Source organism: Anas platyrhynchos, chromosome 1 (assembly GCF_047663525.1).
Source record: "Anas platyrhynchos isolate ZD024472 breed Pekin duck chromosome 1, IASCAAS_PekinDuck_T2T, whole genome shotgun sequence".
NCBI classification, from domain to species: Eukaryota; Metazoa; Chordata; class Aves; order Anseriformes; family Anatidae; genus Anas; species Anas platyrhynchos.
This window is the reverse complement of record NC_092587.1, coordinates 1,929,278-1,941,731: the sequence shown is the minus strand read 5'-3', so window position 1 is coordinate 1,941,731 and position 12,454 is coordinate 1,929,278. Positions and strand designations below refer to the sequence as shown.

The 12,454-nt window shown below is 49.4% G+C and overlaps 1 protein-coding gene across 1 annotated transcript in view; it reads left to right on the top strand.

The window, feature by feature from the left end:
* Positions 1–12,454, top strand: part of LOC101790071 (uncharacterized) — a 101,240-nt gene that overhangs the window by 67,545 nt on the left and 21,241 nt on the right. The window contains exons 64-78 of the mRNA XM_072040648.1: positions 379–423; positions 765–800; positions 1,164–1,199; positions 1,924–1,983; positions 2,520–2,645; positions 3,351–3,422; positions 3,598–3,633; positions 3,932–3,991; positions 5,070–5,114; positions 6,352–6,387; positions 7,182–7,217; positions 10,169–10,225; positions 10,404–10,475; positions 11,530–11,601; positions 12,125–12,160. Coding sequence (XP_071896749.1) covers positions 379–423; positions 765–800; positions 1,164–1,199; positions 1,924–1,983; positions 2,520–2,645; positions 3,351–3,422; positions 3,598–3,633; positions 3,932–3,991; positions 5,070–5,114; positions 6,352–6,387; positions 7,182–7,217; positions 10,169–10,225; positions 10,404–10,475; positions 11,530–11,601; positions 12,125–12,160 — 825 coding nt within the window. The remainder of the gene's footprint in view (positions 1–378; positions 424–764; positions 801–1,163; positions 1,200–1,923; positions 1,984–2,519; positions 2,646–3,350; positions 3,423–3,597; positions 3,634–3,931; positions 3,992–5,069; positions 5,115–6,351; positions 6,388–7,181; positions 7,218–10,168; positions 10,226–10,403; positions 10,476–11,529; positions 11,602–12,124; positions 12,161–12,454) is intronic.

The window sequence follows — 12,454 nt, the reverse complement described above, 5'->3', positions numbered from 1 at the left end:
GTTTCAGATATGTTTTTGGTGTTTTGTGCCTCCTCAGTATTTTTTTCCTCTGTGAACTTCTCTGGTCTCCAAACATGGTATCCTGGGATAGGGAAATCCTCAGCTACCGCTCATCTCTGGCCCCAATTCCACAATTTATCATCTCTCTGTGCATTTCCACAGTGCAGGATAGGAGGGATGGGTTCAGGGACAGCCCTGATCTGGTCAGGATCTGGTTGGGGTAGCCTTGGTCCACCAGCAAGAGGTGGAAAGGAGGTGGCCCTCCACTGCGGTTTGCCGAAAGGTGGTGCAGAAACAAGGGCAACACCCACATGGCCTAAAGAGGGAAGGAGAAATTCCTCATGCTTGCAATTGAAGGTGCTGTCTGTTGTTTTCCAGGGAGAAATGGGAGCTCCAGGAGCCCGTGGAGACAAAGGAGAAAAGGTAGCAATAGTGCTTTTGTAGTCTGAGTCTCTGAGATTTGGAGAAGGAAGCTGGGGACACACTGGTGGAGAGGACATCCAGGGTCCATGGGAGGCTGTGCTGATGTAAATCGGGATTGCTGCAGTCCCACCTTTATCCCTTGATCTGTCTGAATGCTTCTGCTCCCTCCCAGCAATGTTAACCCACATCTGCCATGCCTCAAGGGGAAGGCAGAAAATTCAGGGAGGTTCCTGACGTTTGTTCTGCTGGACTGAACCAGGTGACAGACAAGCGAAAGCCAGCCCTGGCACAAGGACAGGGATGGAAGAAGAGCTGGAAGATATTTGTTTTTTGTCTTACAGGGGCAGCCTGGAGAGATGGGGGAGCCTGGAGAAAAGGTGAGCTGCAGAGTCAGGATCAGCAGCTGGAGCAGGACAGTGATACCAGCCAGGTGGCCCAAATCCAGCACTGGGGATTGCCACGGGGAAGCCAAAACCCTGTCCCCTGTTCAGACCCCATCACCTGCTGGGTCACCTCAGTACCCCAACTCCTTCAGTACCCCATCTCCTTCACTTTGGCCCCGTGTTGGGGCATTTGGCTCTGCCCTGGCCACATGGACATTCCCCACCTCCTCTGGGGACATCAGAGGCATCTCTGTTGTGGGCACAACTGGAAACCTTTGCTCTCACTCAGGGTGGCACTGAGGTGGTACTTCATTCCTCCTCCCCAATAGACTTGGTAACTCTCTCTTCATTTCTCAGGGCACCAAAGGAGACAGAGGGGAAAATGGTCAAAAGGTAAAGAACGGCGTTGGTACCACGGTCAGGGGTGCCTCTACTGATACCAGGAGACCTTGTGTCCTCTATGACTGCTCTATCTCGTGACATCTTACCTCCCATCTCAGGGAGAGGTGTCCAGGTGATCTCCTGAGATGTGGGCTCAGCCCTGGGAGACACGGCTGCTGTCTGTTGGCTTGGCAGGGAGTCCTGGTGGCTGCTCTAGGCAGGGCACACATCTTAGACTAATGCCAGAAGGTACAAGTCTCACCCAGAATCTTCTGACACCATCTCCAATAATATTCCTGCAATTCATCTCCCTCTTTTCTAAAGCTCAGAATCACTGAAGGTTGAGGCTTGGAGGCACCTCTGGGTCCTTCTGGTCCCATCCCTGCTCCAGCAGGGCCACCCAAGCTGGTGTCTAGGTGTTTTTTGATGCTCTCCAAGGAGGGGACACCACAGCCTCTGGGTACCTGTGCCAGGGTTCCAGCACCCGCCCAGCCCCGAAATGCTTCTGGTGGGCAGAGGGAACCTCCTGGGCTCCAGTTCTTGCCCTGTTTGAGCTCTTTAAAAGTTCTCAGCAACTTTATCTCTCCAGATAAGGCTTCCCATCATCTAGAGGAGATGTGATGGTCAGTTGGGGCCCTTTAGACTGGCTGTCCAGGGAGCAGCATGAAGCAAGTTCTTGATGGACCCAGAGTGGAAGGAGTGGTCATGATTTTTCTCGACCTTCTTCTCTTCACAGGGAGAACCAGGAATTGGATTCAGAGGTCCTGTTGGTCAGGCTGGTCCCCCAGGATTTAAGGTAAACCTGTCTTCTCCTCTAGATAGGATCTCACTTGTTTTTCTATGGGTTTTACTCTCTGGAGTCCTTGCTGACCTTTCCACTGCTTGGTGAGAAGCACAGAGGTGGTTGGGTGGGCAAAGATAAGCCAGTCCCAACTTGGAAAGGCAGGAACACCAGCATGTGGGTTTGGGACAGAGGGAGAGCTTAGTGTCCTCCAAGGGACCAGTTCAGAACAGGTGAGCTCCAGAGGATAAATATGGCTATGAAAAAATCCAGGGAATTGTGGTCTCAGCAGAGGGATGTTTCTGCAGTCCCCTTGCATTTGGGGTTTGAGTTTACTGCACAGCTCTGTGGGTGTAAAGGTAAGTGTTCCCCACTCTAGCAAGCCCTTCTCCAGCCCTAGGGCTTCTCTGATGGGCCTGAGCTGTAGGGTTTGTCCCCAGTTCTATGTACCAGTCATGGGAATTCAATGAAACACCCCAGGCTTTCTCCAGGACCTTTGGGATTCCATCAGTCCCACCTAAGATCTAAATTCCTTGTGATTCCCTCAACAGGGTGAGCCAGGGGCCCCAGGACCTCCAGGAGCTCAGGGCATCCAGGGCATTCGAGGCAACGCTGGCACTCCTGGGACACAGGGGGACAGAGGGGCTCCAGGCCTGCCCGGGACACCAGGACAGAAGGCAGGTGGTGTGTGGTGAAGGGACTGGGCATGTGGTGTTGGACACAAGGTGAGAATGAGCGTGGTCTTCCTTAGATTGCATCAGGTGTCCACTTCAGGTCAGACCCCCACCTATCCAGGTCTCCTGAGCCTACACAGAGCCTGTGAAGGGAAACAGAGATAAAAGCTGGTTGTAAAAGGAGTGGTAATGGCATTGATTAGATAAACTGATGTGGTTGGGAAAAAAATAATAATAATAAATAAATAAATGAATTAATAAATAAACAGGCAGGGTTTGGGCCAGGAGGATGTTCTTCAAGTTCAAAACAAAAGCAGTGGAGCTCCAAGATAGGTGGGGACCCATTATTCTCTACTGAAACTTAATGATGTGACCTGATGAGGTGATCAGGAAGAAAAGGAGTGGTTTGGGGTTTGATGTTAGCAAGAGGGTTCGGGGTCATTGGAACATGGGGACAGAAGGAGCAATGATTGTCACTGCAAGGACAAGGAGACTTAGTGGGAGGTGGGATGGGGGACAGAAACGTGTTTAAACTCAGGGTCTCTCCTCAACAGCAAAGAGGCTCCCATTGGGAGCATCCCAATTACTATTCCTCCTGCTTGCTGTGGTGCACAAAGCTTTAGGGACGCTGGTTTCAGCTTTCAGGCTGGCTTAAGGGGAAGCAGGGCCTTTCCCTTAGTGTTCTCCTTAAAGGATTTTATTTTCAAGGGTGAACGTGGGAAGAGAGGGCGGAATGGATTTGCTGGACCTGCAGGACCGTCGGGATCCCCAGGAAAAGAGGTGACTTTTATACCTCAACCCTTTGTCTTCTGAGCAATGCAGGGTTGGCTGGGGAGGTGGTTGAGGCCCTGGTACCTGGCATGGGTGTGTTTTCACCCTTTTAGTGGGCCAGGAGAACATCAAGGACATGAAAAAACAAATTCTTCCCTCCTACTTTGTTTTCCTCATCCTACAGGGGATTCCTGGGACACCCGGACCCAAAGGCAACAAGGTGAGTGCCAATCTGCCAGGCAGGTCACAAGTAGCCGAGATCCTGGGGTGGCAATGGGACATCCACTGCCATCCCCTGGCTCCTTATCCCTGAGCCCTTCCAGGTGCTTTTCCCTCTTTTGCCCTCACGCCCTTCTTTCCCATGTTTGCCAGAGCATCCTCCAGAGAGAGCAGCAGAAAGTCAATGGAAGTGTCTCCTGACTCTTTCTGTGGCTTTTAAATCAGTGTCAAGCCTATCAACAATCATCCCATGCGGTATCCTTGCTCCAAGCAAGACCTTTTTTGTTTTTGTTCTGCAGGGAGAAGTTGGGGTTGGAGCTGCTGGACCAAGAGGTCCTCGTGGGCTGCCTGGCCCTCAGGTAGGTCAATAATATCATCTCAGTGAGGAGCCAGCTCATTTTGCATGCTTTGGGGATGCTACCTGCAAGCTCGTTCCTTCAGAAATCCAAATCCAGCTTTTTTACCCTCGTTTCCCTCTTCCAGTCCCCCTGGCAGAGGGAAAGCAGCCCCTGTCATCCTCAGGACAGCAATGCTCGCTTTTCCTCACTTCGCTGAGAACTTTTTGGTCCCCTTCTGGCAAAGACCCCAGGGAGACCCTCTGGAGTTGTAATCAGAGGCCATGTTTCAATTTGCTGCGTCTGTGGCTGTTCTGCGAATAAACTGATTTTATGCTGCAATCCATTTAGACAAACTCCCCATCTGCTAGCAGAACTGTTCAATGAGGCCCCTGAGACAAAACACTTAATGAGAATGTCAACAGCTGTGAAAGGTCTGGGGTAAGCCTCGCTCGAGCTTTATTATCTGTAGGAAATGATGAAATAATGTTTCTGCTCTTCTGACTCCAGCATATATCTGGAGTGAATCACAGAATCTGAAATTACATTGGCTACACAGAAGAGGGAAAAATTTGGCCTCACAGGTTGGTGCCTAAGCCTAGGCATCTTAAAGACAGGTAAATCTTGGGGGATCTACCTAGGGAGGTCATAAAAGCACTTCTCAGACCCAACAGCACACCTATTCCTGGTAGTAAGGTTGAAAAAGAAATCTGTGGCATGCCTGAGGAGAGGCTCAGAAGAAGCACTTGAAAAATACAGCTAGGTGTGAAGATAAGGCTCACGTTGGTCTCCAAAGGGAAGAGTTACTGCTGAGCAGCTGGCTGGTGGTATCTTCCTTCTGAAAGTCAGTGGTGTGGGTTCCAGGTGAATTCCTTTGCTGAGGTGAGGCCTATTGAAATCATAGGAGCATTGAACCATAGGAGCATCGAGGCACCTAATCCATGAGGCCATACAAGTGGACAAGGCAGGAGGACTCCCTGGAGGATCTAGGCTTCTGAACATTCAATTCCTGTTGTCCCCTGAGGGATGGTTTGCAGAGTTGGGACTGTATATGTTGCTTTTGTCTGCTGGTGGCCATCACTACCCCTCTTCTTCCTCACAGGGTGGTAAGGGCGCTGTGGGAGTCCGTGGCCCCGTTGGCATGATGGTGAGTGTTAACATAACATGCAAGACTGATTAACATGGATTACAGTGGCCCAGGGCCCACAGATAATGAAAAAAAAAATGTAAATGATTTGATGGTCTTAGTGGGAAATAGAGACTTGGGGAACCTGAACTCCTGGGTTGTGTTGGGATGCATGAGCGTAAATCCCGCAGGCAGCTGTGAGACACAAGCTGCCGTGCCAAACGTAATCACTTTAGGCTCCTGTCCATTTGGCTGACTCATCTACAAGCTTCTGAAGCCCTCCTAAAATATCTCCACCTCTCGTTTCTTCTTCGTCAGGTCTGCTCGCCTGCATGAGTTTCAGGGCCTTGTTCTGTTTTAAATTCCCTTTCCGCTGATAGGGGTGAGTCAGGAGAGATGCAGATCACAACTGCTGCTTCGACAAACAACTTTTTATTTATTAAGCTGTTGTCTCGAATGGAATGAAGCTCTTGTTATGAGCAGAATAGGCCTTTATGAAGCTCCTCAGAAGGCCAAGGGTGGCTGCAGCACCACATTGCACCCTTGGTCTCATCCCTGAAGGGCTTGTTCTTGGCCAGGCTGTCCCTTAACCATGAGGGCTTGCAGGAGGATGTAGCCCAGTGGTCAGGGCAGCAGCACAGGGCACAAGGGGCTGGCAAAAATCAGATTTTGTGCCTTTGGGAAATATCTGTGTTCCATCTCCTCCCAGTCCATCCTGTCCCTGCCCACCGCTGTGATGAGCTGTCTGTGCTGCAGGGCGAAGTGGCCACCTCTGCGTGTATTTGTACGAGGTCATGGATCACAAAAAGGGGTTATACCTGGGCTGACCCCCCAGGAGAAGCCCTCTGGCAGCAACCCTACACTCTCTGAGAGTCTGGGGCTTCATCTCTTTAACATTAAGCATACAAAAGTCTCAGTGTGAGGCTTGAAAAATGGGGCAAATTGGCCAACCTGGTTTAATTTATGTATCTCCCAGGAGATCCTGAGTTGTAGCCCTGACCCTGTGCTGGGCAGAAATCTATGGCTAATTTTTTTCTTTCCACCAGTGTGACTCAATTTTGCTGTTTCTCACTTCTCAAATTGCTCTCAGGGGGAAGGAAAGGAGAGCTTGGGCTCCTGCACCCACCCCACCACCAGCTTCTCCACGCTGGAGCCTCTCCTTGGAGGCAGCCCTTCAAGTGGAGGCTGCTCTTTTACTCTTTCCTAACACCTTCCCCGTCTGATATTTCTCTTTACATCTTGTTTTATGTTCTTGCAGGGTTTAAAAGGCCTCCCGGGCATGAAAGGCGAAAGAGTAAGCAACAGTCACCTTACTTATGCAGCTCCTGAGGAGGAAGGCACCACCGTGGGGAGTCTTTATCGTGGAAAACTTGGGAGGGGGGAGAGACAATTTGCTCAGTGTGCACAAGCGTGAAGTGACATCTGCAGCCCCCAATAAGGACTGGGCTGAGATGGGGCCTAGGTGCTTGCTTTCTTTCTGCAGGCCCATTTTTTTGGTTGGTTGGTGGTTTTTGGGGGGGCAGTGGAGGGAAATTGGGGAGTTTGGACACCAAGGGACTCCTGGTGTACTCTGTTTCATCCCCAAATGTGCAGGGCTGGGCTGGGGAGCAGCTTTCCTGTCCTGAAAAGCTGAAAAGTGCAGTACAGAGAAGAGCAAATCATTCAGTACAACATGCAAGTTTTGAGGGGGAAATCTGGGAAATCCTACGTTATGTAGGATGTCTTCCTACCCTAGATATAGCGTGGGCACATTTCTGGAGGCGTTATGTCCTGCTGGGAGGTGAAAATACAGGGACAGCTCCACACCATGGATGTGCTGAGCATGGAGTCAGCCAAACCACTCCAGTCCTGGATCTTTCTTTTTTCTTTTTTTTTTTTTTTTTTTTTTTGTTTATCATTGCAATAAATTCTGGTGGTGCGCAATCTCTTGCGGTAAGCTAATCATTTGGCCGAGTGCCCAGAGGAACTGGCTCCCAGCTGTGATAGATGTCAGTGTCTTGACGTGCAAATTGGTGGACTGAGCAGCACAAGAAGAGTGAGTAAAAAGGGAATCACTCACTGTCTTTTTTTTTTTTTTCCTGTTTTCAGGGTGATCGGGGACTTCTGGGACCCAAGGGAGAAAGAGTAAGGACATTCCAGTTTGTGGCTGTCTGGGGCAGATGGGGTAAAAGGCTGCTAGGATTTTATGGTTACCTGCAAGCAGATGGACGTTTATTTTAGTGAGTCAGTGAACAGACAAGGTAGAGACATAAATGATAAGAAATACTGATATCTGCTTTCAAATATCTGGAGGTCTTAGTGATGTTACAGGATTTGTAGTGTTACATATGGGGGAGCGTAGCCCAGCTTGCATGGGGTGCTGAGCAAGGATCCCAGCTGATGGTGTTCAAAGACCTCACATCAAAGGGGACTTTAAATCCTACCTTCAATCCTTAGTGGGAACTGAGTAGTAAGCACCACGTGCCTGGATGAGGATCCCTTTGCCAAGGAAATTTGCAGAAATTGAGCCCACCAGTGTCTCAGAGCTGTACCATGTGGGGAACCGCTCCCTGGTGAGACCTTTTAAATTTAAAAAATAAAATAAAATCAGAGCTTAAACAGGACCTGTAATATCTGGTACAACCCCCACACAAAGCAGGGCCAGCTGCAAAAGCAGATCACACTGCTCATGTCCTCGTGTGCTCTTCTCTGAGCCTCTGCTCTGATGTTTGGCTTCTTCACCCCCAGGGGAAGAAGTTTTTTCTTCTGTCTGATGGGTGGAACAACTGGTCCCTTCACTGTGCACCTCCAAGAAAACTTGGGGTCTATCCTCTCTGCATTTTACGCCCATGCAATGGAAGACAATGCTTAGATGTCCCCCTCCTTCGTGGGGTTCTCCAGTGGGTTCAATCCACTTTGTTGGTGTCTTCCTTGCCCTGTACGCAATGCTCCAGGTGGGGCTTGCACCATAGTTTTAATAGGATCCTACAAAAGTCATAACCAAAAACAGCAGAAAAAAAAAAAAAAAGTCACTTCAGCAACTCTTTTCTGGGGCACAAAAATGCTTCCTGTGCTCTAAGGGAGGAAGAAAATTTCCACTGGTTTTGGTGAACCAGCTCGCCCCAAAGCGTGCTGCAATCTTAAGCCTGAGTTGGCTCATAGCAGGTAATGCGAAAATAACACCCAGAGTGGTTCTGGAAAGTGCACAGAAAATGCTGAACTTCTGCCCAGTGTTTTGTTAACTTCCTTCCTGGATGAAATGGCTTGTTAGAAAATGAGTTTTAGAAAACCTACATGATGATTCTGCCTTTGAGTCATGCAGTATTAAATGATTATGGCCGATTTGTCTCTGAGGAGGCTACTTTCAAAAGGGACTCGCTCCAGAGACAAATCAATTCTTAATCTGCTTCGTGAGGAGGCCCCAAAACACCTCCCAAGATGAAGGAATGCGTAATCTGTTTTTCCAAAGAATACCTTAATAAAATATAAGGAGGAGTGTGAGATAAAACTGGAAGGGAGAGAGAGTTGGTTTGGGTTTGTTCTACATGATTGCAGCTCAATTTTCTTTCTAACTCTCTCTTCATCAATGCAGGAGTATCTGTGTGCATCTCAGGGCCAGTACCATATATTGGATTAAACTACAGCATGCTTATGCTTCCTTTTGCCCACAAAATTGATCAAGTCCATCCCCATCCACATTATAGATGCTACAGAGAAAGAAAGCAGGAGGGTGTATTAAGATAGAACTGGATCAGGGTCCCACGGTGATGGTTATGGTTGTATAAAGATTGCAAAAGGCTGAAAAATATTATCAAATCTGGGGGAATATTAATTCATGCATGTTTGTTAAGACCCTAGCATCAATGCAGTCTCCCTGAACGGGGATATTTGCAATACTGAAGCGAGCTGGTGTAAATGGAGGCCTTTTAAAGAGGGCTACAATTGCCACAAAGGACTAGCAAGGAGAATTACCAGCCTGCAAGGGGTTAATTTATCTTTCAGGGGAATAAAAATGAATAAATGAGTTCTGTATGCTGCTAACAGCAATGGTGAAATATTAACAGGCTGCACTGAACATCCAAATCAGATGTAAAAGTCTTCCAAAGGCGAAAATTGCTCCTTTCTGCCTCTGTCCTGCCCACGGTAAAAGGGAATCACCTTCCCTACTGGGTCTGCCCTGTGTCCAGTGCCAAAACCCACACCTGCTGCACCTCCACGCGTCCTCCTTGCTGCTGCATGCTGGAAGCAGGTGCACGTCTGCAGGTCGCAGTGCCCCGGTGTGAAGAATCGATGTTGTTGAGGGTGTGGAGGTTATCCCATTACCCTGAAACCAGCCTTTAGCTGGGTTAGGATGAAACAGAAGTATTACCCTGTGACACGCAGCCTGCACAGCTACGGAAGGCTGTGAAAGACTCGGGTAAAGAAAATTTGTCTTAATCCCAAAGACCAAAATGAAAAAGCTTCTTAGGTAGCCTGCCATCTTCTCATGTTTGTCCGTATGCCCAGGGGCTCAGGTTGTGCCCAGAGGGAATTTTTCCAGCCAGGTTTTCCCTGAAGCTATTCGGAAGGTGGCTTCAACCCTCCTACCTCCACACTATGGGTGGCATCTCCTCCTTGGAGACACAACTGCTGATGAATATACTTGGCTCAGACATGTCCGTGGGGTTACTGCAGCCCTGTAGACACCAGGGTGGCACCTGGGGTGGCTGACCCTCAAAAACTACCTCAGAAGGATGGCCTAAGTCCCACTCACCTTCCTGAGCTCCATCTCTGTGCCCATAAAGGAGGGCACCCTGAGCTTTTGGCCAGGTCCTGCTCCTGGGAGGAGATGCAAACCTTGCCATCCTAAGTGACACGCAGGGATGAAGGAGCCAAGCCACCTCATCGGGGGTGAATTTGTCCCATCACAGATGGCCTCAGGTCAGGAATTGAACCTCAGGGTCCCATCTTCCCGTGCACAGCTCCACCTCCAGCCTTGACATCCAGACAAATGGGCCCCAACATTTTCTGGCAGCAAGAGGTCACTGGCAAAACTCTTTGCTGTGAATTCAGGAATCACTGAGCATCTACATCTCTTCCATGTCTTCTTTCCCTAGGGTGATCCCATGACTGGTTTTGGACCCCAGGGCTATAAAGGCAGTAAAGGAGATCCCGTAAGTTTGACTCTCATTGTCTTTTTAAGCTATCCCTTCCCCAGCATTGGTGACATCCACATAGGAAACAGCTTGGGACAACCACTGCAAACCAGCACTTTGGTCCAGAGCCAGCAGCTGAGGGCTGCATCCTTCGAGGAGGGAGGCACGACCCACTAATTTCTGTCTTGTCCTTCAGGGTGAACAGGGTCTGCCAGGTTTTGATGGAGACAAAGGCGAGAAGGGAGAGGATGGACCTGTAGGAGAAAAGGTAAGAGCATCCCAATGTGATTGAGCTGTACAAAAAAAAAAAAAAAAAAGGCACTGGCTGTGTGAGGAGGGGGCTATATGCAGATACTGTCTCTGCACCTTCCCTTCCCACGTTCCTGATGGGAAACAAGGTGCAAGGACACATTTGCCCACCTCTTCCCACAGACAGTGCAAGGATGCTGCTGGGCTGGTGCTTGGGGTTGTGATACTCATCCCGTTTGCCAGGTGTGGAGCCTTGTAGTTGTAGGACCATGTGAAGCTGGTGTTTGCAGTGGAAAACCACTTTGGGAGAAGTGTTCATTCAATTGCTGCAGCACTGAAGGGCCCCGTATCTCCTTCTCCCTCCAAGAGCTGGCCATGCTCCTTCCTTCAAATCCTGCAGCTCCTGGGGCAGTTTTAAGGCTCAGCCAGCTCCTCTGTTCCTGTCCAGAGCTGCTCCTCATGCAGGGCTGTCCCCCAGGGGGTGGCACAGCCAGCCACACACCCCTCTGGCTGTCTTTGCTCTTTGAGAGCCCCCCGTGGTGGTCTCAGGTCTCAGCCCATCACTCTGCTAGGAGGAATCGCACAACTCTCCCACTCTCAAACTGAGTCATGGATTAAATCTCCATATGCTAATCAACCCTATTTTGATATCATGTTAATGGGTTTTGCTCCAGAAGCCTGACCCAGGACAGGGACTCAGCTGGATAAATTTAAGTGTCTACAACAGCAGCATCCCTGTCTGAGCTCCTGTTACTTCCCATGGGCATAACTCCACAGGGCGGATTCAGGATGGGAATCACCTGAGCCAGAGTGGGCATCTCCTTTGTGAAAGGGCAGATCACCTCCTGGCACTGATTAGGTCCCCAGTGATGTTAAAAGAAACCCATGGAGATGCTCCCATGGGTGGTACCTGTGTTTTTGTCAGATGAAATCCCCCTTGTAATATCTGTCAGACGGCTCCCTAGTATGAAAATAATACATAAACATCTCCTAAAGACACAGCACCTTTGGGCTGAATACCTGAGATACTCTGGAGCCCCAGGGTAGTATCTCAAAGGTAGTATCAATTGTAGGGACTCAAAGGTGAAGCTGGCTCCAAGGGAGTCATGGGGCTTTTCGGAACAAGAGGACCGGTGGGACAGAAGGTGAGTACAGCGAGCACCTACAATAAGGTATCCTCTGCAAGAGGTGTAAAATCATGCATGAACTGATGTATAAAATTCTTTCATGGTTTCCTCGCAATAAAATTCTGTGCTCCCTCTTCAAAATTACTGCTTGAAATGTTATGGGGCTACCAGAGAGCAGAAGTTGTGCTCTGCCAGGAGAGCCCTAAAGATCCTTCCCATTTTATAAAGCACCATCTTTCCTGACGTCTTTCCTGGATTATGACAGTCAGTAATGATTTTGCTGAAATGTCAGTATTTACATGCCAGGTATGAATTCCTGCCTAAGCTCCAGAATCAAAATGGAGATGTAGGGCTCCCTTCAGCTGCCCACCCAGGATGTTTAAAGGATCTTACATCCCAGCTGCTGCTGCAGAGGGTCCCTGACCCCTAAAGGTTCCTCCTGTCTCCTCTTCCACAGCTGTAGGAATATCCTACAGCAATCCCCATTCCCAGAGTGCGTGCATCTCTTTCTCACAGTCGCTCATCACTGCTTTCCTTGCAGGGGGAGCCAGGAGCACGAGGTCTGCCAGGCTCTGCAGTGAGTTGGAGCATGTTTCTCTGCCTTTGGGATGCTTAAGCATGGAGTGGGGTTGGCAACACTCCTCCTCACCCCATGGCTCTCATATGGGTCACTGGGGAGGTGAGGGGATGGCCACTCAGTGTTGCTCCACAAAGCTCAGCTTCAAAGAGGCTTTGCTGGAAAACCAGCCATGGGCAGGGGGGGCAACACCAAAGGTAAGTTTTAATAGGAAGTTGCATTTTTTTTGCATCAGGAGACACATGAAACGTGTGTTTAATTATTATTTGTAATGCCTTTAGTACTTTAGGGAGC